This window comes from Zalophus californianus, chromosome 10, assembly GCF_009762305.2.
Source record: "Zalophus californianus isolate mZalCal1 chromosome 10, mZalCal1.pri.v2, whole genome shotgun sequence".
NCBI lineage: Eukaryota > Metazoa > Chordata > Mammalia > Carnivora > Otariidae > Zalophus > Zalophus californianus.
Genome location: NC_045604.1, coordinates 106,743,554 through 106,770,240, shown reverse-complemented (window position 1 = coordinate 106,770,240; position 26,687 = coordinate 106,743,554). Strand labels below are relative to the sequence as shown.

General features: G+C 47.7%; 2 protein-coding genes and 1 pseudogene across 6 annotated transcripts in view; 2 read left to right on the top strand and 1 right to left on the bottom strand.

Annotated features, from left to right (window-relative positions):
• Positions 1-6,604: 6,604 nt before the first annotated feature.
• Positions 6,605-25,080, top strand: PILRA (paired immunoglobin like type 2 receptor alpha). 2 transcript variants are annotated; one of them, XM_035722331.1, is made up of 7 exons: positions 6,615-6,869; positions 7,202-7,591; positions 17,885-18,094; positions 23,596-23,626; positions 24,228-24,277; positions 24,485-24,540; positions 24,718-25,080. In XM_035722331.1, exons 1-7 carry the CDS (start codon positions 6,815-6,817, stop codon positions 24,850-24,852), a joined length of 927 nt encoding a protein of 308 aa, XP_035578224.1. In that variant the 5' UTR covers positions 6,615-6,814; the 3' UTR covers positions 24,853-25,080. The 2 variants fall into 2 exon arrangements, with proteins under 2 accessions (XP_027468116.2, XP_035578224.1); XM_027612315.2 differs by lacking the exon at positions 17,885-18,094 and having other exon boundaries at positions 6,605-6,869.
• On the top strand, positions 18,116-23,589 carry LOC118356036 (annotated as a pseudogene).
• Positions 25,081-25,591: 511 nt separating the features above from the next.
• The window catches only part of ZCWPW1 (zinc finger CW-type and PWWP domain containing 1), a 32,407-nt gene continuing 31,311 nt past the window's right edge, over positions 25,592-26,687 (bottom strand). For all 4 annotated transcript variants that reach the window (XM_027612485.2, XM_027612484.2, XM_027612483.2 and 1 more), the window contains one exon: positions 25,592-26,080. In XM_027612485.2, coding sequence (XP_027468286.1) covers positions 25,773-26,080 — 308 coding nt within the window. In that variant the 3' untranslated portion in view covers positions 25,592-25,772. The remainder of the gene's footprint in view (positions 26,081-26,687) is intronic.

Here is a 26,687-nt window from a genome sequence, read left to right as displayed (position 1 = left end):
GGAAGCATTTTCCTGATTGATGAAAAATAACTCAGTCATACTCATCTACCCCTTCTAGAAGGTTATGCAGTGTGTTAATGCAGTGCGTAATAAAAACAACCAAAAGCAAAAAAAAAAAAAATTAAAAAATCAAATCAAATCGTATTTGGATTTGTTTGCATCGGGTATGGTAAGACACAAAGACGCAGAAATGACTGCCGTGAAATACGAATTCATGCTCACAGACCTCTAGAAACAGGAGGCACAGAATTCTGAGCGGGGCCATGTCGGGAGGCACCAAAGTCGGTCAGGAGGCCGAGGAAGTGAAGGGGAAACAGGGGCTGGAGACGTTATCACAGTGTCTGTGGAAAAGGCAAGGCAAAGCAGAATAAGCAGGCTTGGGACTGACCAGTGGGAATAATTTCAGCAGGTTCTGGGGATGAGGGGCTGCCCTGGGGGGAATGGGGTAGAGGAATATCGCCCTCCTGGAGCATCAGATAGAGGCGGTGGTTTGGAGTGTGGGCTCTGGACTGGCTGGTGTGCATATGAAAGGCATGCTCCTGGGGCCCCTGGGTGGCGCAGTCGGTTGGGCGTCTGCCTTCAGCTCAGGTCATGGTCCCAGGGTCCTGGGATCGAGCCCCGCATCGGGCTCCCTGTTTGGTGGGGGGGCCCGCTTCTCCCTCTCCCCGCTCATGCTCTCTCTCACTAGCTCGCTCTCTCTTAAATAAATAAAATCTTTAAAAATACATAAAATAAAATAAAAAGAAAGGCATGCTCCTGGGCAAGTCTTTGCTATCTCCAGGAGCTGGCTAACACTGCAAGGAGCAGTCTCTCCCTGGTCAGTGAGGCCCCAGATGTCAAAGCATCAAGAATACAGCAAACCGGCAAAACACCCAGCACCCAGGAAGTGGGAGGTGTCATCCCCACCTGTTCCAGCATTAACTTTGGGGCCTCCTTCCACTTGCTTCACATGGGGGAGTCTTCCCTTCCCAGCTGGGCTCTCATTTCTGGAGGGCTCACTGCATGCCTGCCCCCACCCAGGGCAGGACACATCCTCTCTGGGCCCGTCCTCCCTCCTCCAGTGGAAAACAAGAGGAAGTAAACAGAGTGCTGATGTCAGCCGTGGCGCACAAGCAGACATGCGGAAGAAAAGAGACCAAGATCTGGCCCCCGGTTTCTCCTCCTTCTCTGTTCTCAGAGACCCCTTCTCATCTTCCCATACCTCCATGGCCTGCCCCTCCTCACACTCTCATCCCTGCTGCCTTTCTTTCCCCAGAACTTGGCCAGTGGCCGGATGAAAGCAGCACTGACGAATGGCCTTCATAGGAAGGGCCGTGGAAGGAGAGAGAAGGTGGGGGAAGTTAGGCTGCTGGGGGAGTTGGGAAGAAGGACAATCATTTGGGAAATCACCAAGCTCACAAGACACACAGCCCTGAGCATTGTCCAGACTCTAGACCTGCCTGGTGGAGGGAACGGGAGTGATGCGGTGACCCCCCTGAGCCTTCATTTCTTCCTTTGTTGGGTGGGAATAAAATTCCTTTTTCTCACAGGATTGCCCTGAAAAGGAAAGGTAGCAGACAAGACAGGTCCTCAAAGTCCGCGTCCTTGCCCCAGGGCAGTGGTTCTCAAACTTCAACAGCTTGGAGTGGGGCCTGAGACTTTTCCTTTTTACGAGTTCCCACTTGTGGCTGGTCTGCACTGTGATATGAGGTACGTGTGTGTGTACCTGTAGTAGGTATATATTTAACTTTTTAAGGAATGGTGCAAATAATTGCACCTCTGTACATTCCCACCAGCAGTGTAGGACATTTCCAGTGGCTTCACTTCCTTGCCAACACTCAGAATGGCTGGTCTTTCAATTTGAGCCATTTAACAGATATACAATGTGATCTCCCTGTGGTTTTCATTCACATTTCCCTAATGACTAATGCTGTTACACATCTTTTCATGTGGTTGTGAACTGTATGTCTTTCTTTGACAAAGTATCTCTTCAAATCTTTAGCTCCTATTTTCAACTGGGATTTTTTTCCCACAAATTTTGAGGGTTCTTTGTATATTTGGGATACAAATCCTTTGTCAGTTATGTGATTTGCCAATATTGTCTCCCTGTCTGTAGCTTCTGTTTTCATTTTCTTGATGGTATCTTTTGAAGAACACATTTCATTTTGAGGGACTCCAATTTGTCATATTTTCTTTAATGCTTTTGGTGTTGAATCTAAGAAATCTTTGCCTAACCCAAAGTCTCAAAGATTTTCTCCTGTTTTGTTTTTAAGGTTTTATTTATTTATTTGACAGAGAGACACATAACGAGAGAGGGAACAAAGCAGGGGGAGTGGGAGAGGGAGAAGCAGGCTCCTCGCTGAGCAAGGAGCCCTGCAGGACTCAATCCCAGGACCCCGGAATCATGACCTGAGCTGAAGGCAGATGCTAAACGACTGAGCCACCCAGGTGCCCTGGTTTTTTGTTTTTTTTTCTTCCTTGACTTAATTTTAGGACTTACATTTAGGCTGATGATTCATTTTGAGTTAATTTTTGTAGGTAGTGCAAAATATGAATTCAAGTTCATTTTTTAAATCTAAATTTCCAGTTGTTCAAAAGACTGTAATTTCTCCACTGAATTGCCTTTGCATCTTTGTTAGAAATAAATTGACCACATAATTGTGAGTCTCTCTGTACTCCGTTCTGTTCCACTGATCTATTTATCTGTCTTGACACCAATACATCTTGATTACAGTAGCTTTATAGTAATTCTTAAAGGCAGGTAGTGTAAATCCTCCAACTATGTACTTCAATTTCAAGCTTTTAGTCATTCTAAGTACTTTGAATTTCTACAGGAATTTTAGAATTGTCTTGCAATTTCTACAAAACAGCTTACTGGGATCTGGTTGAGATTGTGTTATATCTACATGTTGATTTGGGGAGAACTGACATCTGAGCCGTATTGAACACTGTTCATACATATGTATGAAATCTCCATTCATTAATCTTTAATTTCTCTCAGTAATGTTTTATAGTTTTTGTGTTCAGATCTTGCACATCTGTTGTATTTGTTTCTAGTATTTCATATTTGGAAGCTATCATAAGTGATACCATTTTCATTTGACTTCCATTTTTTGTCATTAGTATATAGAAAAACAATTGATTTTCATGTATTGCTCTTGTATCCTGTGACTGTGCTTAAATCACTTAGAGCTCTAGTAGCTTTTTTTGTCGATTCCATTGGATCTTCTACATAAACAATCAAGTCATCTGTAAATGAAGAGTTTTTCCTCCTTTCTTTCCAATATGGATGCCTTTTGTTTTTTGTTTTTTTTTTAAAGATTTTATTTATTTATTTGAGAGAGAGAGAGAATGAGAGATAGAAAGCACGAGAGGGAAGAGGGTCAGAGGGAGAAGCAGACTCCCTGCTGAGCAGGAAGCCCGATGCGGGACTCGATCCCGGGACTCCAGGATCATGACCTGAGCCGAAGGCAGTCGCTTAACCAACTGAGCCACCCAGGCGCCCTGCAATATGGATGCCTTTTGGCTCAATTCTTATACTCACAGCGTTTTAATTTATACAGGTGACTGAATGATGACACAGAGAGGGTAATGACACTGAAGGAAGGTTTTTATAACTTCATTTCCTGCAGAGAAGGAAAATGCCATGCCATAGAGGGCCGGCCACCTGGGGAAGCAGTAGAGGAGGAAGAGGCAAGACCAAGGGGGAAGGCAAAGACCACACAACCACAGGGTTGACTCAGGGCAGAAGAAATATTGGCTTGGTAGGTGAGAGTTAGATAAAGGAGGTGGTTTAGAGTATGGGCCCTGGATTGGTTAGTTTGCATAGGAGAGGCATGCTCCTAGGAATGCCCTTTGCTCTAAGAATAGGCTAGCCTTGGGAGGGGCCGTCTCTCCCCAGTCAGCCAGGCCACAAGTGCCTAAGCATCAAGAATGCAGAAAATTAAAAAAATAGTTAATACCTGTGATAAATGAATGCCAAATACATAAATACAGAATCTAAGAAAACACAGAACACTTTTATTTCTTTGTCTTGCCTTATTGCATGGGCTAGAACCTCCAACATAATAAATGGAGGTAGTGAGAGTGGATATCTTTGCCTTACTCCTGGTCTTAGGGGGGAAAGCAGGAGCAAGGTGAGGTACCACGGAGGGGGAAAGGTAGTGATGGATGTGGCCAATGAGGAAGGGAGAACAGAAACTTAAGAGACCTTAGGGGGTAGATCCAAGGTAGTATTCTCAAAATATGGTCCACAGTTCATAGTCCTCACGCGCTCTCTTCTCCTCATCACGTGGCTTCTGACCCCCACCCCCATGGCCACCCTCTGGGCTAAAGAGCTGCATTTAGGCTCTGCCCATCTATGAATCATGAAACTCCAGGCCCTTCTCCCACCAGAAGCCCCCTCTGTGAGAGCCACAGCTCAAGGCTGATCAGTGGGCCCTCTCATTGCTGTTGGGAGAAGTGAGGATGAGCAAACCCAGAGACCACACACCATCTGTGAGCAGAAAATCACACCTCACAATTCCAGGCATCATGGGGATCCAACTGGGTCCAGGGGCCTGAACAGGACATGAAATGCGCAGTTTGCACCCAGGGAGGCCATATGTGGGAGCAGTGGAGCCTGAAGCACCTGGACAACAGGTACTCTGCCAAAGTTAATCTAGTAAACATTTGTATTTAGTAAATATGCCATGCTGCCCAACGGAATGGGCTGGGACACCCTCCAGTGGGTCCAGCCTCCTCCTTGGATGGCCTGGCAAAGAGGAGACTGTCCAGCCAGGTCCCACAGCTAGTGAGACAAGGTGGGAATGGAACTCAGGTGTCACCCCTCAGACAGGGCAGGCTACCCTCTAGAGGAGCTATCAAAAAGGCAGTTGTTCCCTTGTCCTGTCTTCTGTCCACCTTTCCAGCAGTTACCATTTACCCAAGCACCTTCCACAGCCCAGAGGAGTCCATGACATTAAGGCTCAGTTTCTTGACAATGCCTTAGTTTCCTGTTAGTGAAAATACGTCCACCACACAATGTTGTAGAGCTGAAAATGAGGCAATGGATGTTTAGGGCCTGGCTCAGATAAGGGGATCCCATGAAAATGTAGAACTTCTCTTGTCGAGCCTGGGAGGAAGTGTAAGAAACACAGACACGGGCGCCTGGGTGGCTCAGTTGGTTAAGCGACTGCCTTCGGCTCAGGTCATGATCCTGGAGTCCCAGGATCGAGTCCCACATCGGGCTCCCTGCTCAGCGGGGAGTCTGCTTCTCCCTCTGACCCTCTTCCCTCTCATGCTCTCTCTCTCATTCTCTCTCTGTCAAATAAATAAATAAAATCTTAAAAAAAAAAAGAAAGAAAGAAAGAAACACAGACACAGGGAAAGGGCAGGGGCTGCCTGGCTGGCCCGGGGAGACGCATGGCAGAAAACTGTGAGGTTTGAGGAAGAAACAGAAAACGAGAAAGGAAGTCACTCTGCCTGCTGCCACCTCCAGAATACAAGGCCACTTCCTGTGATGAAATCATGCTCTCCCACCCTCCCCATCTACTCAGTAAGCCAATGCCAACCTCATCCAGGGGCAGGAGGGAGCCCAGCCTCCTACAACCTGACCAGGGAGTCACCAAAGTTCCCAGCCCCACTCTCACCCCCACCCACCACCAGTCACAGGCTGGCAGTGCCCTCCATTGGAGATGGTCCAGGGACTGTCACCAGGGTGACTGTACTGCTCCGGGCCTTATATCGCCCCTGGTCAAGGAAGGTCTGGATTAGCCAAGGCTCTCACAGCTGGGGAGGGAATCATCTAAGGAGCATTATAAAAATAGAGCCTCCTGGGAGTCACCCCCCAGAACTCTGCTCTTGGGAGCTGAGGCCCTGAGGTTGTGTGGTGCAACCAGGCAGAAGCATCCAGGAAGAGCAGAATGCTCTGTGGACTCAGTGAGACTGGAGTTTGAGTCTTAGACCTACCACTTGAGAGTCATTCGACCTGGGGCAGGGCTTCTCTGAGCCTGGGTCTCCTCAACTAGAGTGGGGGACAGAAGGACCTGCAGATCCAGTCTTGCATCTTGGGGTCAAGGAGTGGCCTCCAGAAGGCCCACCCTCACCTCTTAACCCCAGGGAGGGTGTGAGACCCCACAAAAGGAGCTGATCAGGGCAGGGAAGGGGCCTGGAAGGCCTGGGTCCTGCACAGGACTGCCGGGGGCTGCTGAAGGGGAGCCCCTGCCGGGAGGGAGAAGAACCAAGAGCAAGCTAGGAGTCCTTGCTGCTGGGGCTGGAGGTCAAGGGCATCTGACCACCAGTGGCTCCCTCCTCCTCCTCTCTAGGGGGCTATAGCTGGGCAGAGACTCATGGCTGCCTGTCATCTTGCTGCAAGAGCTGGAGCTGGTCTTGCTGCCGCCCCTTCATCTGGGAGGACAGACAGAGGCCAGGAGACACTCAGCCAATGAAAAGGAGAGCTAGAGAGACAGACACTGACTCCTAAGGAGGTAGAGATGCTGGCAATGGCCAGGAGTCGAGGCAGAAGGGAGAGGCCACACATGGCCAAGGTCAGAACCATGGCCCTCAGCGTGAAGATAGAGGCTGAGGGCCTCTGTCGTGGCTCTCTGAGCTCTGACCACAAGGAAGCACTTTTGCAACGTAGGAAAAGAAGAAACCGGATTGATAAAGGAAGTGCTGGTAACTCTGGGTACGGGTGAGTTTGGGGAAGGCTCTCACCCTCCCTTGCTCCTCTGAAGAGGCCTGATCCACGCTCTCCAGGTACCTCCTGACTCCCCACGGAGGCACCCCCTAGGGCCTCCCCTCTGGCCTTGGAAGAGCTGCTTGTCTTCTCCTCCCCTGGGAGGAGAGTGAGGCAATGGGTCTGTCCCTGCTGCTGTCTCTGCTGCTGTTGCCGACATGTCTGCAGCCTGGTGAGTGTCCGGGACACCCTGGCTCTGCCCCGAGGCCCAGCGAGTCCCCAGGAAGGGCTGAGGCTCGGCAGCTAGAGAAGGGGTCTGCTGGGGTAGCTGGCCAGGCCTCCCAACCCCAGTAAGCGACGGGCTGGTCCCATAGTGCTAGTCAGCCCCAACCCTTCGCCCTCCCCCCTACCCCAAGTCTGGCGACGGGGACACCCAGGCCAGAGAGCCAGTCCGGTATACCATCTGTCACACTACTGCCCATGGTGAGGGTGTCAGAAGGTCTGGGGTTATCTTCTTCATCTCTCCCAGTGGCTTCAAAGTCTCTCCTCTCCCCCGTCCTGCAGGTAGGTCAGAAGAATGTGATTCAAAATATGACTATGGGATCGAGCAACCAGATCACCTCTCAGCCCCCATGGGTGGCTCCGTCCATATCCGTTTCTCCTTCTATTACTGCTGGGAGTTGGCCAAGGATCCCAGAGTGAGTATAGCCTTGAGACGGGGACAGTTCCATGGGCAGGTCATCTACAACAGTACTCAGAGTTTCATCCATGAGGAATACAAGAACCGCATCTCCCTGAACTTGCCAACGGGTCAGAAGTCTGGCTCCCTGTGGATATCGAACCTGCGGAAGGAGGATGAGAATATATACTTTTGCCGGATCCAGGTGAAAACACTAAGAAACGGCATGCAGGTGTGGCAGTCCCTCCAGGGGACCAGGCTCACCGTCACCCACGGTGAGTCCAGCTGCCCCGGCAGCCGCCACACCCACCCTGCTGAGGCTCTTAAAGGCCATGGTGCCCTCGTCCCCCAGGCCTGGCCAGGCCCCGATCTTCCTGCTCACCCCTTCTCTCAGACTCCTCTCCCCACACTCACCCCCTCCCTAGGCCTCTGCCAACTTTGCTCTTTCTCCTCCATCACCCCAGGCCTGGGTTGCCCTCCTTGACCACCCCCCTCACTGCCCGCTCCTGATCCAGGCCCCCCAGGCCCCGGCCTCAGCACCTCCTGGGCTTCCCAGTTACCCTCCCTTCTTGCTCCAAGCTGGGGCTCCAGCCCTGCCTCCCTACCCCCCCCCATGCTGTCCAGGTGGACTTGACTTCTTCAGGATGTGGGCTGCCTTCCCTTTGTCATGTGTCCGTGCATGCAGCCCCAGCCAGCCCTGAGTCTTACGTCTCCCCACAGCCATGGGCTCCGCCCAGCACACACAGCAGGTACCCAACGATGACCGAGAGCCCCGGTCCCCTGGCAACACCCCATTACCTGTTTTCCCAAAACCCCCACTTCCTTCTCCTGCTCTGCTCCTCGGAACCCGGCCCACAATGCTCCCCGCCCCAGCCCCAGCCCTCCTCTCCTTCCCCATCTCCCTCTTCCCCACCTCCATCGTCTTTACCCGCCTTGCTCCCCCATCCCTAGTCCCCACCTCTGCCTGTACTGTCCCCACTGCCCACTCCGATCTCGCTGCTCCGTGCTGGCCTTTGAGAGGCGCGTCTGCAGCAGAAATAGGGCAGCTCCCACTTACTGTGCACTGTGTCGGGTCGAGCAACCTGGTATGCATCGCCCTAGTTAACCTTCCCCACGACCCCACAGTTAACAGTAAGTACTGCTGTCATCTTCCTGTTAGAAATATATTGGGACGCTGAGGCTCCAGGAACCTAAACACTGACTTGCCCAAAGCCACAGTCCTGGTGCAGGCGGGACTTGAACCCAGTTTAAGCCCAGAGCCTCCACTCTTAACCAGTAGTTGCTCAGCCTCACCGGCTGACCTGATCATATCATTGTCTTGACCTATTGTTCACCCCATAATGGGATGTGTTACATTAATAGATCTTCCCATGTTACTCAGCAGGCCGTGGGAACTTGAACCTAGGTTTGTCCCCAGAGCAGTGTGGGGAGGGCGTCTCTCTGAGGAGCAGGGACTGGAGGGTGTATTGTCTGTAGACAGTTCCTTAAAAACTAAAAATCATAGGTTTGCTTTTTACAATCACTTGTGCTGCCAAGTCTGAGCAATGCATCACTGTTCCTGGTGGGAAGGACACTCTCTGTGTCCCCACTCTTGGTAACCACTGCCCCGTAGGACCACCATACTGGTTTTAGAGCAAATAGACAGTGGCTCACAACCTGAATTAGGCAAGACAGCCTTGGATTTATATTTCTGGCACCTCCTCCATCTTCCCTTAAATGGCCTTTTTGGGGAGATTTTGGCTCTCAGACCCCCCTTCCTCCTCCATAATCCTCCTGACTTTTCTCATTTTTCAGTTTCAGTCACGTTTGCTATGAGTTTCATCAATAAATTAATTTTTTTTAAGATTTTATTTACTTATTTGAGAGAGAGAGAATGAGAGCTAGAGAGCACCAGAGGGAAGAGGGTCACAGGGAGAAGCAGACTCCCTGCCGAGCAGGGAGCCCGATGTGGAACTCGATCCCGGGACTCCAGGATCATGACCTGAGCCGAAGGCAGTCGCTTTAACCGACTGAGCCACCCAGGCGCCCAATAAATTAATTTTTTCAATTAATGCAATTAATTGGATATTCATGCTCATATATATTTTTTAAATACAGGAAAGTAATAAAAAGAAATGTTTTTACCCAGGATAAGTATCACCATGCAAAAACATCACCCTAAAGGAATGTTTGCTGCTAATAGAACTGATAAGTTTGTGGTTGGCATAATAATGTTTTTTACATACAGATGTTTTCTCACTATACTCTCCTTTGTAAGTTCCTCTTTTTATTTCTTAGCCCAAAATCCTGTATTGTACTAGGAGCTGAAAATATTTTAATTTCTCCTGATTTTTATCTGCTTTCTTTTGACAGTAAAACTCATTAATGTATTGAGGATTTCTTTTGGTATATGGTTTGAGGTAAAGAACTAATTTGATCTTTACACCAAGAAACAAATCAATCATCCCAACTGCATTTATGGAATCTTTTTTCTCTTCTTCATTGACTCATAGGCCTGGCCTTTTTGCCGGATAGCACCCACTTCTGGTCTGTCAACTCCATTTCCCTGTTCTGTCTTTTATCTTGTTGCTACCACACTGTTCTAGAGATTGTAACTTCACATGTTTCAGTGGATGATAAGACTATGTCCATCAGAACCACGTTACTTCCTCAAAAACCTTATTCTTTTGGCCCTATTATTTCACATAAATGTTAGGGTAAGTTTGCCAAGTTCTGAAGAAAACACCAACAGGTATTTTTAAAATCAGAATTGCATTAAACCTATAAGGCAATTGACAGAAATGGAAATCAGTGTAAGTCCAATCTTCCCACCCAGGAATGGCCCCTATTTTATATATACCTCAGTAACCTTGGGGGAGTGTTCTTCTAAAGACCATGTAAATATCTCATGAGATGCTTTCCTCTAAATCTTTTATTTTTATACTAATATGCAACATTATTTTTTGAATGTTCGTTTTCTATTTTCTCTAGAAAATATTGCATAAATACTGGCCAAATGGTGGGTTATATGCACGTTTACTTCCTTTCTCTACCAAATCCTACTAAAATGACAGCAAAGGGAATTTTTTAAGACAAAATCTACAAGGACAAAAAATATGTGAGTCCTGTGGTCAGAAACAATATTTGGGAAGCTAGAAATACATAGACTAATGTAACTGGCCTAGGAGACCTGGGGAGCTTAGCCGAAAACTGGCAGTGGGGAGACCCAGAAGAAAGGCGATTTTTAAACTGCAAAAGGGCGACCGCAGACCTCCCGACAGTGGGAGTGAAAGGGGGTCAGAAAGCTAAAGGACTAGGTGAGAATCTATTTAAGAAGCAGGGAAACCTCTCTGCCCCCTCCCCACCCAGCAGAGACTGGAGATTTGCTTTTCAGAAAGCATGGACAAGAGGGACTCTGGGAGCAGTACCCCAGGCATACTGGGGGCAAGGGTTCAGTCCTTAAAACTGGAGATTTGGTGAATTGATGAGACACTAAATGTCTTGCCCCCCACCCCTTAGATGCCTCCCAGGACTCCAGCAACGCAGCTGGTATCCCCCACCGAACCAAGGGCAAGAAATCAGGAGATTCTTCTCTGGAAAATCTATCTGATGGGCCCAAAAGGATCTAGAAATCCTAACAGATCCTACAGCCCACTAGCTGACAAGCACTTTCTCCCAGACCACACACACAGCTTCCAATCAGCATGGCTCTCTGCATGCTGGCCGCCAAGTGGCCAAGGACATGGGGTCTCAGCCTCACACGGAATCCTCCAGCCCTGATGATTGACCCCTCGCTTCTGCTGTGCCTGGGATGCCTGAGGCTAGATACGCCATTTTAAAACTATGATTACATTGAACACTTAAGGAATCCTTCCCCCACGAAACACACAGCAAAACAAATGGGGAGGTGGGGAGCGAAGGGAAGTACCTGGAAGACACCAAAACAATGAAGGGAGAATAAAACTCAGATAACTACCATCTTCAGAAAGTTAAGACCACAAGCATGGAGCAACAGAAGGAGCTTTCCAAACAAACAAGGAGCTCTTGGGAATTTAAGCTATAATGGCAAAAATGGAAAACCTGGTAAAAGGATTGAGAGATCAACTTGACACAAATGTCCCAGAAAGCCGACAAAGAGTCATGGATCTGAAAACTGCAGCGGGTTGGATAGCAGCCCCCACAAAGACGTGTCCACATCCCAGCCCCCAGAACCTGGGACTGTTACCTTACATGGTAACAGATATGAGTCAGTTAGGACTTCTGAGGTGAGGAGGTTATCTGAGATTCTCTGGGAGGGCCCTAAATGCAAACACAAGCCTCCTTCTAAGAGGGAGGCAGAGGGAGACTTGTCACAGAAGAGAGGGCAGTGTGGCCACAGAGCAGAGACTCAGTGGTGCAGCCTCCAGAAGCTGGAGGAAGCAGGGAACAGAGTCTCGCCCAGAGCCTCCCGAGGGTGTGAGGCCCTAGTAACACCTTGCTCTCCGACCTCTGGCCTCTAGGACTGTGAGAGACTAAACTTCGGTTGTTTAAAGTCACCCAGTTTGTGGTCATTTCTTACAGCAGCCATAGGAAAGTAATATAAAGAAAAAATGAGGATTGGTCCAAGAGCTCCAGCCTCTGAATAATGGGAGTTCCAGAAACAGAGAAGAGAGAAGGCCATGGGAAGAAAACATTGACCAAATAACTCTAGAAATTTTCCAGAACAAAGGAGTCCAGAGAAATGGGTAAAAATAAAAAGACCTACCTTGGGACACAGCAACATGAAATTTCAAAACATCAGGGACAAAAAGATGATCCAAAAAATTTCCAAGGAGGAAAAAACAGACCACAGGAAACTTGGGAATCACAATGGCTTTGGCCGTCTCCATAGTAACAGAGGAAGCTGGAAGACAATGGTTGAATGCCTTGAAATTCTAAGAGAAAATTCATTCATTCATTCATTCATTCAACAAATATTGATTGAACACCTACTATGTGTCAGGTGCTAATACGGACACTGGGGAAACAGCAGGAAAGAAAGAAAAAAAAGCAAAACATGCTCACAACAATGCCACTTGCACATAAATGTGGAAAGAAGACGGAAAAGAAAGCCAACAAATTAATTCTGTGTGTTGAATGGTGGTGAAAAGAGAAAAGGAGGGAAATGGAGCAGGATCTGGGGGATAAAGGTTGCTAGGGGTGCTACTCTATTCAGCTGGAACGGAAAGGCCCCAGAGATATTAGTCAGAGCCAGGAGGAAGCAGCCACTGCAACAGGGGGACTGAGGAGAGTTTTGAGTAGAGCACAGGATAGGGAAACCAGTCAGGGATGGGAGACACCTGCAACCAACCCCATGACTGACGAGCAGGGTAGAGAGAAGGTACTAGGACCAGAGAGGAGCTGTAGCCTCTGGGGAGATAGAGTCAACATGTCTGGGATGGTTAGTTTTACGTGTCAACTTGAATGGGCTAAGGGATGCCCAGAGAGATGGTAAGACATTCTTTCTGGATATGTCTGTGATGGTATTTCCAGAAGAGTTTAGCAGTGGGTGGGCATCATCCAAATCCTTGAGGGCCTGAAAAGAACAAAAAAATAGAGGATGGGCAGGGACCTCTGCTTCTCCTGCCCTCAGACTTTGGAGCTTCTGGTTCTTGGGACTTTAGGATCACACTGGGGCTTACATAAATGGTCTCCTTGGTTCTCAGAACTATAGGTCTGACCTGGAACTAAAACCCCAGCTTTTCTGGGCCTCCTGTTTGCAGATAGCAAACTACAACTTCTCAGCTATCATAATCACACTAACCAATTCCTCAAAACTCTACATCTCTTTCTATACCCCATTGGTTCTATGTCTCTGAGAACCCAGATTAATACAAGACCCAGTGGAGAGGGGCCAAGGGCTATGCCATGACCTACCCTCCTCTCTCCCTCTCTCTTTTTTTTAGGATTTTATTTATTTATTTGAGAGAGTGAGACTGAGAGCATGAGCGGGGGTTGGGGGGTGGCGTGGGGAGGGGCAGAGGGAGAGGGAGAAACAGACTGCCCACTGAGCAGGGAGCCCGACGTGAGGCTCGATCCCAGGACCCCAGGATCATGACCTGAGCCGAAGGCAGACGTTTAACCAACTGAGCCACCCAGGCGCCCCTCTCCCTCTATCTCCTGATGGTGACTCCCACTGGCCACTGAATAGGAACCAGTGTGTGAGAGAGCCCATGGATGGAGTCCACTAAAACCAGCCTCCAAAGGCACAAAGCAGGTGGAGAAGAGTTGGGGAGTGGATCTAAGAGAAGCCAGCTGAGAAATCCAGCCTAGTCACAGATCTACAGGAAGTGAGGGAGAGGTCTGGAGAAGAATGTTCCAGTCAAGAGGGATCAGCAAGGGCAGAGGCCATGAGGTGGGACAAGTACAGCCGAAGCAGATGAAGAAGCTGATGGTGGCAGGAGGTGAGATCAGAACAGGCAGTGGGGGCAGGTCCTGTGTGGCTCTGAAAGCCAGGGAAAGAACTTTCACTCAGCGCAATGAGTCTAGTGAGGGTTTCCTGCTGTGCTCTGATGTGCATTGTACAAGTGTCCCTCCAGCTGTTGTATGGAGAGTCAGACTGTAAAGATGAGTAAGGTCACCAGCAGGGACACCAGTGAGAGGTGATATGTGTTGAATAGGGTGATAACAAGGGCAGGGGAGATGCTGGTTATATTTTGAAGACTGAGCAGACAGGATTTGCAGATGATGGGATGTGGGGGTAAGAAAGAGAAGAAGCAAGGGTGACTCTAAGGCTTTTGGCCTGAGCATCTTGAAGGATGGCGTTGCTATTTACAGAGAGGGGGACATGGGGGAGGAACAGGCTTGGGAGGAAATCAAGAGTTCTGTTCTGGACATCTGAAATTTGAGACATTATAAGACAAACAAATGGAGGTGTGAGTAGGCAGTGAGATGCAGGAGTCGGAAGCGTGGGGAGAGAGGTGGCTGGATATGTAAATTTGGGCAGGAATGGCATGTTGCTGGTAATTAATGCCATGGGACTGGATAAATTGTCTGGGAAGTGAGTGTAGATAGAGAGGGGGTCCTAGACTGAACTAAGGAGGTCCCATGACTGTTACAGGTTAGGGAAAGGTGGAATCAACAAGAAGACAGAAGGAGCTGCTAGGGACACAGGAAAAGAACAGAGAGAATGTTGTTCCAGAAGGCAAGTGAAGAACCCATGTCGTGAAAAGAACATCGGATGCTGGACTGTCAAGTAAAATGGAGAAAATGAGGGTGTGAGAAATCTAAATCCTCGATTTCAGTGGGAGGAAGTAAATAAACACGACTTGAGACAAGTCAAGCAACAGCTATATATTCATGTGATTTAGAAATACAAGGTTAGGGCGCCTGGGTGGCTCAGTCGGTTAAGCGACTGCCTTCGGCTCAGGTCATGATCCTGGAGTCCCAGGATCGAGTCCCGCATCGGGCTCCCTGCTCAGCGGGGAGTCTGCTTCTCCCTCTGACCTTCTTCCCTCTCATGCTCTCTCTCTACCATTCTCTCTCTCTCAATAAATAAATAAAAAATCTTTAAAAAAAAAAAAAGAAATACAAGGTTAATGTCAGAAGAAATAGCTAAGGGTGGGCTTATGCAGGGGCTACTGTTTTTATAAACTGTATGGAATTTGTGGACTCTTTAAATTATGTGCCTATTGGGGCGCCTGGGTGGCCCAGTTGGTTAAGCAACTGACTCTTGGTTTTGGCTCAGGCCCTGATCTCAGGATCCTGAGATTGAGCCCATGTCCTGCTCCACACTCAGCGGGGAGTCAGCTTGGGATTCTCTTTCTCCCTCTTCCTCTGCCCCCCCACCCCGTACTCTCTCTCTCAAATAAATAAATAAATCTTCTGGGGCGCCTGGGTGGCTCAGTCGTTAAGTGTCTGCCTTCAGCTCAGGTCGTGATCCCAGGGTCCTGGGATCGAGCCCCGCATCGGGCTCCCTGCTCCACGGGAAGCCTGCTTCTCCCTCTCCCACTCCCCCTGCTTGTGTTCCGTCTCTCGCTGTCTCTCTGTCAAATAAATAAACAAAATCTTTAAATAAATAAATAATCTTTTTTAAAAAATCAATTATGTGCCTATACAAGTTTGATAAATGTTAAATTTTGAAAATAATAAAGGTACTGGTAATACTTGCACATCATTAAAAAAAAGGTCAAACAATACAGAAGGGAGTCAAATGAAAACTATATTTTTTTCTCTGTACTTTATCTCCCCAGCCACTACTTCTTTCTGCAAAATGTTCTCTCTTACAGATAATAGATATAGACATAACACAAATAGAATCAAACCGTGTACTATTCTGCTCTACAACTTGTTTACATTTGCCCGTACCACAAAATATCTCTCCTTTCAGTACATGTACAACTCTGCTTTTTAAAAAAAAAAGGCTGCAGGGCGTCCCCGCTGCAGCAATGTATCACAATCTACTTACTCAGTCTTCTGTCTTGAGTTGCTGCCACATCACAAACAAAGCTGCAAAGAACACCCCTAAACACAGGCCTTTGAACACTTGCTCAGCATTTCCACAGGATAAATTTCTAGCACTGAAATCATTGGGTCAAAGGGCATGCCTGGGTATGTTACATTTTGCAAATGCACTCCCAAAGGTTGTGTCAACCTACGTTCCCAATGTGCCGGTCCTGGGTATTTTCCTCCCCTCAGATCAGTAAGAAACATAGGCCTTTATCATTTTAACCTGCATTAAAAAAAAAAAAAATTATGAATGGAAAGTAGCGTCAGGATTACATTATCATTTTATGAAATGAATTAGAATTGCATCGTTTACCATATCTCTCTGTGTTCTAGAATCTATTTGGGAATTATTTGTTCCTTAAATTTTCATAAGAATTTACCCATAAAGGGCACCTGGGTGGCTCAGTCGTTAAGTGTCTGCCTTCGGCTCAGGTCATGATCCCAGGGTCCTGGGATCGAGCCCCACATCGGGCTCCCTGCTCAACGGGAAGGCTGCTTCTCCCTCTCCCACTCTCCCTGCTTGTGTTCCCTCTCTCGCTGTCTCTCTCTCTGTTAAAAAAATAAATAAATCTAAAAAAAAAAAAAAAGAATTTACCCATAAAACCTCCTGAGCTTGGAATCCTAATTATGATAGGTAGTTCTTTAATAGAGTTCTCACTTTTTTTTCAAGTTTATTGTTTTAGCAAAATCTACCCCAGATGTAGGGCTCAAACTCATGACCCCCAAACCAAGAGTCTCATGCTCTTTTGATTGAGCCAGTCAGGCGTCCCTAAAGTTTTTACTTCTTTGTTTACCTATCACTGAAAGTGTACTACTTAACTCCATTTTCAAAAATTTTTATTTCAGAAAATCATCCAATTCAGTTTTTAAAATTTATCAACCTATAATTGAGCATACACTCACAAATGATTTCAGCAGGCTCTTGTTAGGTTTGCAAGAGTCTTGTCTATTTTCTTGTTTGTTTCTTGTTTTTTTGTTTGGTTTTCCCCTAAATAACTACTTCCTGCATTTATTTCTGTTGTCCTGATTCCTAATAAATTTATTCCTACATAGGTTTCATTACTATTTTCCTCTGAGTCTTCTTAGGGCTGGCTTCTTTGTGGTTTTGGTACTTTTTCTGAGGAATAATATATTCTGTTCATTCTTCAAATTTCTTCTTGTTTTAAATAATAAAAGCACTTAATACTATGAATTTAGCTTAGAGTGTGGCTTTAGTCACATTCTAGGAGGTTTTTTTTTTTAATATGTATTCCTCTGGTTTTTATTTTTCTAAATAGCATGTTATATACATTTGTTTAAGACTTTAAAATTTTTATCTCAATTAAAAGATGGTTTTATTATTCCTTTCTTATGAGGGTCGACAGAAAATTTGGTCCACACTAACCAGAAGATTTTATTGGAGTTGAATTTTTTCCTGTGGTTTAGCATTCTGTCAGTTTTTAAACAGTGCATTAAACATCTACAAAGGTACAATCTTTTTGTAGGAAGTAAAGTTCAATATATATTAATTTAATCTTAAAAACATATTCCTAACATTAACTAGGTGCTTTACAGTTGTTTTGTCACTTATTAAAACAATCTAGAACGGACAAATACTGTTTGGTTCCACTTATCAGAAGTCCCTAGAGCAGTCAAATTCATAGAGACAGAACAGAACAGTGGGTGTCTGGGGCTGGGGAAGGGGGTGCATAGTTAGTGTTGAATGGGGACAGAGTTTCGGTTTGAGAAAATGAAAAAGTTCTGGAGAAGGATAGTGGTGATGGTTGCACAACACTGTGAATGTACTTAATGCAACTGAACTATATACTTAAATATGGTTAAAACAGTAAATTTTATGTTAGCTATATTTTACCACAATGAAAAAATGTTTTTTTCTTCCTGTGATTTAGTGATCCCTATTTGTCGGCCATGAAATGAGGTTCTGAGGTCACACCACTGATGGGAGGTAGAGTCAGCATTTAAGCTGGGGTGATGTAAATTCATTACCCCCTCCCTGTGTGAGAGCTTCAGAGAGTTGCTCCCCACCCCCAATATTCCCCAAACTAGGGAACAAGGTGACAAGTTTCATCCAGAAACCTCCAGTCCTCCAGGGGAGAATCTGCTAAATTCTCATGTCTTCTCAGCTGCCGAGAAGACCACCGAGGGCCCCACCACCACTGCCCCCACCACCACTGCCCCCACCACCACTGACCTCAGTGTCTTGGAAGGCACTGGGAGTTCGGCGTCTTCACCCCTGAGTGTGGGAGCTGCAGTTGGGGTGGCACTGGCTGGTGCTGTGCTCATACTTGCAATTTTGGGACTGATACTCTACCTCTGGTGGAAGAGAAGCAAAGGTAAGTGGTTCTGGGCCACACCCCCCACCAAGCTTCCCAACTGAGTGCTTTTCAGAACCACCAGCATCAAAACGACCCCAGGTGCTGGTTAAAAAATGCAGATCCCTGCTGGGCTTGAAGTGTGGGTTTGGGAATCTGCATTTTTAAAGGTCTCATCAAGTGGTGTCTGTGTCATCAAGTTCGAGAACCACTGCTCCAGACCAATCCCTCTCCACAAGTTTGATCATTTTCTAGTTTTTGTCTTTTGACTTAATCATTTCTCATCAATCCTCACCTTTTGGTTCATTTGGAGGGGAGGGTCAGCCCTGGGAAGAGTAAGGCAAGAACAGAAGGGACAGGAAGTTGGCTCAGCTCATCAAGCATTGGTTGAGGGCCTATTTTCCAGGGGCTGGCTTGTAATTGGAGATTACAAATGTAAATAAAGCATAGGTCCTGCTTTCAAGGAACTCAGGGGTGGAGGGAGGGGAGAGGGAGTGACTGCCTCATTTGGAAAGAGCTGTGGTAGGTTGGGAGAAAGGAGGGGACTCAGGGAGGACTTCCCATAGGAAGTGAGCTTGCAAGAAGTCTCAAAGAATATAAGAGAATTGGCCAGGCAAACGGTGAGGGTGGTGAGGTCACTGTCCACGCTGGTGCAGGAAATCAGTGCGGGAACTCTAAGTAGCTCAGTGCTGTGGGGGAGGCTGGAGATGGGAGAAGAGAAGCTTGTAAATGACACCCAAGAGCCTCTGATCCCAGAGGCAACCTCAGCTCTGCCTTACAGATACATCAGTCTGTGGTGGAGGGGCCAGAGGTGGGCCAGGCGGGGCCAGTCTAATGCGGTGGCGGTGGATGGAGGGAGAGAGCCAGATCCTGGAACAGTTTAAGAGGGAAAACCAGTATGACTTGGTGATTGGACTGGTGTAGAGGTGAGGGAGTAGAAGAACTCGGGTGAATGAATCCATGGTGAACCACCAAGCAAATTAGAGAACACAGAAGGTCAAAGACCATGTTTGGGGGAGAACGATGGTTCTCTAGTTTGGGATATGTTAGAGATGCCTGTGTGGCATCTGAGTAGAGATGTCCATCAGAAATGTGGATGTATGCACTTACAGCTCAAGAGGACAGGGCTAGAGGCATTCATTATTTACACCCCAACACGCTCCAATATTGACTTGAAATTCCTCTGAAGAAAATTTTCAGTGAGAGGAGATTAGCCCCATCAGACACTAAAGCACAGAGGTGAAGAGCACAGAGTCTGGACTGCCTGCAGTCAAATCCTGGCTGAGTAAACTCTGGTGCAATGATACTATTACTCTGGGCCTCAACTCACTCATCAGTAAAATGAGAAGAGTAATAATACTTACCCCGGGGGTTGTCATGACAATTAAATGTAACGCATTGAGAATAGATCCTGGCACGGAATAAGGACCACATGAGCATTAGCGCCTGCAAGTGTTAAGTTGTAATAATTAAAATGACTCGATGCTGTCATACTGAAACACAGATGAACCAATATATGAAAAGAGAAAAGCCCAAATATAGGCAGGATGAAACAGATCAAAATACATTCAGGAATTTAGTAGGTTAACAAGTAGCATTTCTAATCAATGGGGAAAGAGGAGTCATTCAATACATGGCGCTGGAACAATTGAGCAGCCATCCGAGAAAATAATGTGATCTCATAATTTGTACCAAAATAAATTCCACAGAGATCAATCCAAGAGTTAAATGAAGGGGAAAATAACCCTAGTACTAGAGGAAAGCATGTGAGACCATCTTATATCCATGGAGTGGAGATGGCCTCCCTAAGTATGACATAAAACCTAAAAGCCATGAATAAAAATATTGATAAACTCAATGATATACAAATTGTTTCTAATTCTGCAGAGGAAAAAATCACAGTTGTCCCTAGAGTGAGGATGAGGGTCGGAGATGAAGAGCTGTGATAGTCACTGAGGGAATGGAAGATGGTATTTCAGGATTCCACCCAGATGAGAAGCCAGAGCTCTGTAAAAGCTTCGCGGCCCATGATCATGTTTCCCCTCGCAGTATTCAATCATGCAGGTTTAGAAACTTCTAGAACTTGTTGGTTAGAAGTTATGTTTTCCTGCTGGCACCAGAGACCAAAAATAACAGGGTTTACGTAAGACGGAGTTTCTTGTTTCCCCTCATATAAAAGGGTGAGGAGGCGGCCACACCGTCTTTGGGGTGTTCCGTGGTGGACGTTTTGAGGGCAGCTGTCCTGCGGCTTGCGCGCCCCAGACCGCCTCCTGTGGAAGCCTGAGCCGGCTGTGTAGCTTTCTCCCTTTGTCTCATAACCATGTCCACCAACGAGAATGCTAATTCACCAGCTGCTCGCCTTAACAGATTCAAGAACAAGGGGAAAGACAGTACAGAAATGAGGTGGCGCCGAATAGAAGTTAATGTGGAGCTAAGGAAAGCTAAGAAGGATGACCAGATGCTGAAAAGGAGAAACGTAAGCTCGTTTCCTGATGATGCTACCTCTCCACTACAGGAAAACTGCAACAACCAGGGCTACATGTAAATTGGTCTGTTGATGACATTGTCAAAGGCATAAATAGCAACAATTTGGAAAGCCAGCTCCAGGCTACTCAAGCTGCTAGGAAACTGCTTTCTAGGGAAAAACAGCCCCCCATAGACAACAGAATCCGGGCCGGTTTGATTCCAAAATTTGTGTCCTTCTTGGGCAGAACTGATTGTAGTCCCATTCAGTTTGAATCTGCTTGGGCTCTCACTAACATTGCTTCTGGGACGTCAGAACAGACCAAGGCTGTGGTAGATGGAGGTGCTATCCCAGCATTCATTTCTCTGTTGGCATCTTCCCATGCCCACATCAGTGAACAAGCTGTATGGGCTCTAGGAAACATTGCAGGTGATGGTTCAGTTTTTCGAGACTTGGTTATCCAGTATGGTGCAGTTGACCCACTATTGGCTCTCCTTGCAGTTCCTGATATGTCATCTTTAGCATGTGGTTACTTATGTAACCTTACTTGGACACTTTCAAACCTTTGTCGCAACAAGAATCCTGCACCCCCATTAGATGCTGTTGAGCAGATTCTTCCTACCTTAGTTCGTCTCCTGCATCATGATGATCCAGAAGTATTGGCAGATACCTGCTGGGCCATTTCCTACCTTACTGATGGTCCAAATGAACGGATTGAAATGGTTGTGAAAACAGGAGTTGTGCCCCAGCTTGTGAAGCTTCTAGGAGCTACTGAATTGCCCATTGTGACTCCTGCACTAAGAGCCATAGGAAATATCGTTACTGGGACAGATGAACAGACTCAGGTTGTAATAGATGCAGGAGCACTTGCTGTTTTTCCCAGCCTCCTAACGAACCCCAAAACTAATATTCAGAAGGAAGCTACGTGGACAATGTCAAACATTACAGCTGGTCGCCAGGACCAGATACAGCAAGTTGTGAATCATGGATTAGTCCCATTCCTCGTTGGTGTACTCTCTAAGGCAGACTTTAAGACAAAAAAGGAAGCTGTCTGGGCTGTGACCAACTATACAAGTGGTGGGACAGTTGAACAGATTGTATACCTCGTTCATTGTGGCATAATAGAACCATTGATGAACCTCTTAACTGCAAAAGACACCAAAATTATTCTGGTTATTCTGGATGCCATTTCAAACATCTTTCAGGCTGCTGAGAAACTAGGTGAAACTGAGAAACTTAGTATAATGATTGAAGAATGTGGAGGTTTGGACAAAATTGAAGCTCTACAAAACCATGAAAATGAGTCTGTGTACAAAGCTTCATTAAACTTGATTGAGAAGTATTTCTCTGTAGAGGAAGAGGAAGATTAGAATGTTGTGCCAGAAACTACCTCTGAAGGTTATACGTTCCAAGTTCAGGATGGCACTCCTGGGACTTTTAACTTTTAGATTGTACAGCTGAGGCAGAAAGTTGTTTGTTGTGTACTCTGTTTGGTAGAAGTTTGTCTTACTGTTTCTCTACTAAGAACTCTTTTTAAATGTGTTTTGTTATTGTAGCACTTTTTACAACAAAACTCTATTTGACCAGTTCCAAACTGTACAACCTGTATGAAGCTCTTCCTCAGTGGGTTTCTTATTTCTATGTAGAATCTCCTCTCTTGCAGTGTCCTGTAAATAAAGATTACATTCCAAAAAAAAAAAAAAAAAAGGGTGAGGAGGCGGATAGCAGAGGCCAGTGTCCTCAGGCACTCAGGCTTCCATCTTCCTGCTCACTGTCCTGGCTACTGGCTTCTATCCTGAAGGTTGCCTCATGATCCAAGATGGCTGCTCAGACTCCAGCCATTATTTCTGAATCCAGGCAGGAAACAGGAGGAAGGAAGAAAGGACAAAAAGACCACAACTTCCCCTTGAATTGTATTGGCGAGGATGTAGTCATGTGTCCCACATCTATCAGGAGGGGAGCACACTGCCACCCCAAATAAAATCAAGGTTCTGTAACTGAGTAAGAAGAAATGGATGGATATTGGGTAAGCAAATAGCACCCCCGCCATAGGCCACAGCCAGAATTAAAGATGTGTCAGCTAAGTGTGGCATAAGGACAGGGGAACAGGAGAGGTCAAGGAGCTTGTGAGAGGGGAGTGGAGAGTAGAGGATCAGCGAGGAGCTTGGACAGCCCGAAAGAAAGTGGATTATTAAGGCACAAGAGTTCATGGGGTCAACGCACAGGTATAGTAAGCAGGATGGTGGTAAGAGAAAGCTGGAAGGAAAGAAAGTTGTAGCATAAAAATGATGCTGGCGTTTAATATTTCAGAGTTCTCAGTCCCAGAGATTAAAAAAAAAAAAAAAAAAAGTCCAGGGTATGGTGGAGTAGAAGGCCCTGGAGTCTGGGAGACATAGGAGTCCCGTGTGTTCAGAGGGCTGTCTCCGTGGATGACGGGACCTCCTAGGATGGGGTGTTGGGTGATGGAGGGGATGTCTGTGAAGCACGGGCCAATCCTTGGGAGATGCCACCGAGAAATTCAGGAGGATGAGGGGGGAAGAGGGTGGGCAGACTGGTGGGTTTCAGTGGCAGAGGGTGGAGAGGAACGGGCTGCGGTTCAGACCCAGGTCCCCGCCATGAGGTTCACAAGGCAGGAGAGAAACCACCACCACTAAGGAAAGCACAAAAAGCCAGTGTTTCAGGGCAGGAGGAAGCAGAAAGTCTGAGACAAGGGTGGAAGGAGAGGAATGGGTGGGCAGGGCCTCAGCAGTGGAAGGAGCAAGGTTGAGGGATGCTTAGGGAATTCAAGGAAGGGGGAAGGAGACAAAGGGAAAAGTTGAGAGAGTGGGAGGGAGGAAGGGAGAGAGAAGGTGCAGGTAAGAGCAGCTCTCCCAATTTGGTGTTGAGGACAACCACAGGACAGGGTTGGGCAGCCTCAGGCATCCCAGGTGTGTTCAGCAGAGCTGCTCCACTGCCCTGGTCTCTCTGGGGGTTGGTCCCAGAGCACACAGAGCAGGAAGGCAGGGAGGAGAGGCGCCCTCTATGGATGGCACCCTGACATACTGCTGTTCCCCTACAGATCTGCAGACTAAAGCCAGAACTGTAGCCAGGTGAGTGCTTGTCCTGCTTGGGAAACAGGAAGTCCCTTATGGGAAGAGCACAGGGCACCTATCGCTCCGCTCTCCTGGTCCTTTCCCAGTGGGTGTCTCTTTTCTCAGAGCCACTTCCCTCCTCAGCTCCCAGCCTCGCCTCCCTCCCTCCCGCTGGAGCCCTCTTCCTCTCCACCCTCCCCCCTCTCCTTCCCTCCAGCCCATCTTTTCGACTTCTTTCCTTCTCTCCAGCCCCTTTCCTCCCCTCTCTCCCTTCCGGCCTAGGCACCCTCCAGAAGACCTGAGATGGGTGGAGCTGCTGTTCACTCTCTAGTTTGTACCAACACCGCAGGGCAGACAAGACTTCACCCTTTCCAGGGCTCTTCCAACAAAGCAGCTTCTCCAGGACAATCCGCCTGCAATGGGTCCTTGGGACCTCTGCTGGCTACACGGCAAACTGCCTCTGGATCTTCCAGGAGGCCTCTAGAGAGCTTCAAATGAGAGCTCACCTCAGAGTGTCAGGGGGTCGCAGAGCCCCCACACAAAGAACCAGCCCCACACAGGTTTGAATTCTCTTCTGCTCAGCCTCTAACCCACTTTCCGCCCTCTCCTTCCTATACAGGGGATCCTTCCAAAACACTGAGGAGAAATATGAGAACATTGGGATTAAAAGTAAGTTCTTATGGCCATCACTCCCCCACCCTCCACCTTGGCCTATCCGTCCCCACACACTCCCTGCTCACACACGTGCCCCACCCATCCCTCCTGCCTGACCCTGGTCCTTACGCAGCAGATGACCTCACTGCTGGAGGCCCCTGCCCATTTCCCTACCCTGGCTGGCATGCCACCTGACCCCAGCACACCCTGATTTTTTTCTAGGACAACAAACAGGGCCCCAGCTGGAGCCCAAGCTGGAGCCCAAGGTGGAGCCCAAGGTGAGCATCTCAGACTAGGGCCTTAAGGAATTAAAGAGAAGTTTGGAGAAGGTGGGATGGAGGAAATAGAGGGACTGCTCACAGCCTCGGTGGAACCCTCAGGTGCTGGGTTACTGCTCTCAGGTGGGGACAGCTCCCCTTTCACTGTCTCACCCCCTTCTCCTTCCTTCTCACCAGGATGAAGCCCAGAACAACAGCGGCATCCTCTACGCCTCCCTCACTCTCTCCAGCTCATCACTGGCAGCATCTCCCTGCATCCCTCCCAAGGAGAGGCCCCAGGAGGAGACCCTATACTCTCTCATAAAGGCCTGATGAGTGGGACTGAAGGATGACCTCCTTAGACTAAACTGCCCAGTGGGTCACAGCTTCTGATAATAACCCCGGCCAGACACAGAAGACTCAGAAGTCAGCAGGTGTGGAAGGCCACCAAGGACCGCAGAAAAACAGAGCCATCTGCTCCAACTCCCTCTCTGCCTTCCCAGCCCTTGCCCACAAGAATAAAAGTACCTAGAATTTGCCCCAAGGCATCTAAGGAGAAAACTGATGGCACCTTCCACTTCTGTCTTTTCCTTCTCACCAAAAATGAACTATAATAAAGAGTTCACACCCGAGATCCCTCCCCCAGTCCTGGAGTTAGGTGACTGCCTTGAGGCGGGGAACAGTAAACCCAGAACGCTGGTAGCCAGCCCAGAACCCAGGGTCTGCCCCTCCTCTACCCATTCTCCTTCCCCTCCGATCATAACGAGCATGTGTCAAGTGCACCACCTCATTTAAGCATCTCCAAAAAGCTGAGCCGGGACTGGACGCACTCACCTGAGGCGTGACAAGACCACAATGGTTAGCGCTTTTCTCTAGGCCACGCACCTAGTAAGTGGCTGAGCTGGGGTCTCAACCCAGACCTGCCCTTCCCGACAGCCTTCTCCCAGGACTTGGGTGTCCCCACCTTCCCAGATCCCTATACTGTGCTGGCCTCCCATGGAAACAGGGACGTGCTACAGGGAGCGGAGGGGAGGGAGGGAAGCCCAAGGGAAGCATGTGGTTAGAGACCAACTACGGAAAGCCATAACCTGTTTTATTAACATGGAAACTGCACAGCTGGGACTTCAGCCAGGTGACTTGTAGCCGATGAACAAGCGCCACACTTAGCAGCCTCTCAGGGACCCTCTGAGGGCCTCTCCCTGCTGCTGGCAGGGAAGGGAGTGAGAGAGCAGCAGGGAGGCAGGTGCACACAGCTATTCCTCGAAGAAGGCCAACGTGAACTCCCCAGGGTCATCTCCACACTGCGGCCCCTCCAGTTGCTCTGGCTCTTTTCCAACATCTTCCAGGAGTTGCTCCAAGTCCAGGTCACTGGAGATGTCATCATCAGGGGGGACACTTCCAGCCGCCAGAGGATACTTCCAGCCTTCTTTCCCCCCGACGGGACAGACCCCGTGATGAGCTGGTGGGGTCAGGCCCTTGGGCACCATTCCAGCTTCTTTGTCCTTAGACAAGCTGGTTCCTGAGGCTTTCCTTTGAGGAGCTTTAAATTTTTTCTTAGGGCCTGGATGAAAAAATGATGAAACTGAGAGTCCTATTAGGCCAGCTGGCCTTACCTTTTACAAGTCAAACTCCTAAATTCCTATTTCCAAAAAAATCTCTAGGAAAGATGACTTTTCTCAATAGAAAGAAAATGGGCTTTGGAGTTAGAAAGACCTGGATTTAAGCCACGGATCTAGCCATATGCTAGTCCTGGGTCTTGAACAAATTTTAAACCCTTTGGGCCTTAGTCCTCTTATCTCTAAAATGGCAACTATCTAGTCATAGAGATATTGAAAGAATTAATGGGAACCAGCAAGAAGTATCTAGCCAGCTCACAGCAATACTCAATAAACGTCAGTTTCCCCCACTCCTCACCATCCTCCTGTTCTTGGATCAAATGACATCAATAACCATTATGTGCTACACTCTGCAATCTGAGATACCTAATTTTTATTCTTTTTTTTTTTTTTAAGATTTTATTCATTCATTCGAGAGAGAGAGAGACTGACAGAGAGCACAAGCAGGGGGAGAGGCAGAGGGTGAGGGAGAAGCAGACTCTGCACTGAGCTGGCAACCCGACATGGGGCTTAATCCCAGGACCTGGAGATCATGACCTGAGCCAAAGGCAG

Coding starts and splice junctions, on each gene's coding strand:
- PILRA (XM_035722331.1), top strand. CDS start 6,815: ATGGGTCTGTCCCTGCTGCTGTCTCTGCTGCTGTTGCCGACATGTCTG. Junction 6,870..7,201: donor GCCGACATGTCTGCAGCCTG/GTGAGTGTCCGG, acceptor CCCGTCCTGCAG/GTAGGTCAGAAGAATGTGAT. Junction 18,095..23,595: donor CTGGTGGAAGAGAAGCAAAG/GTAAGTGGTTCT, acceptor GTTCCCCTACAG/ATCTGCAGACTAAAGCCAGA.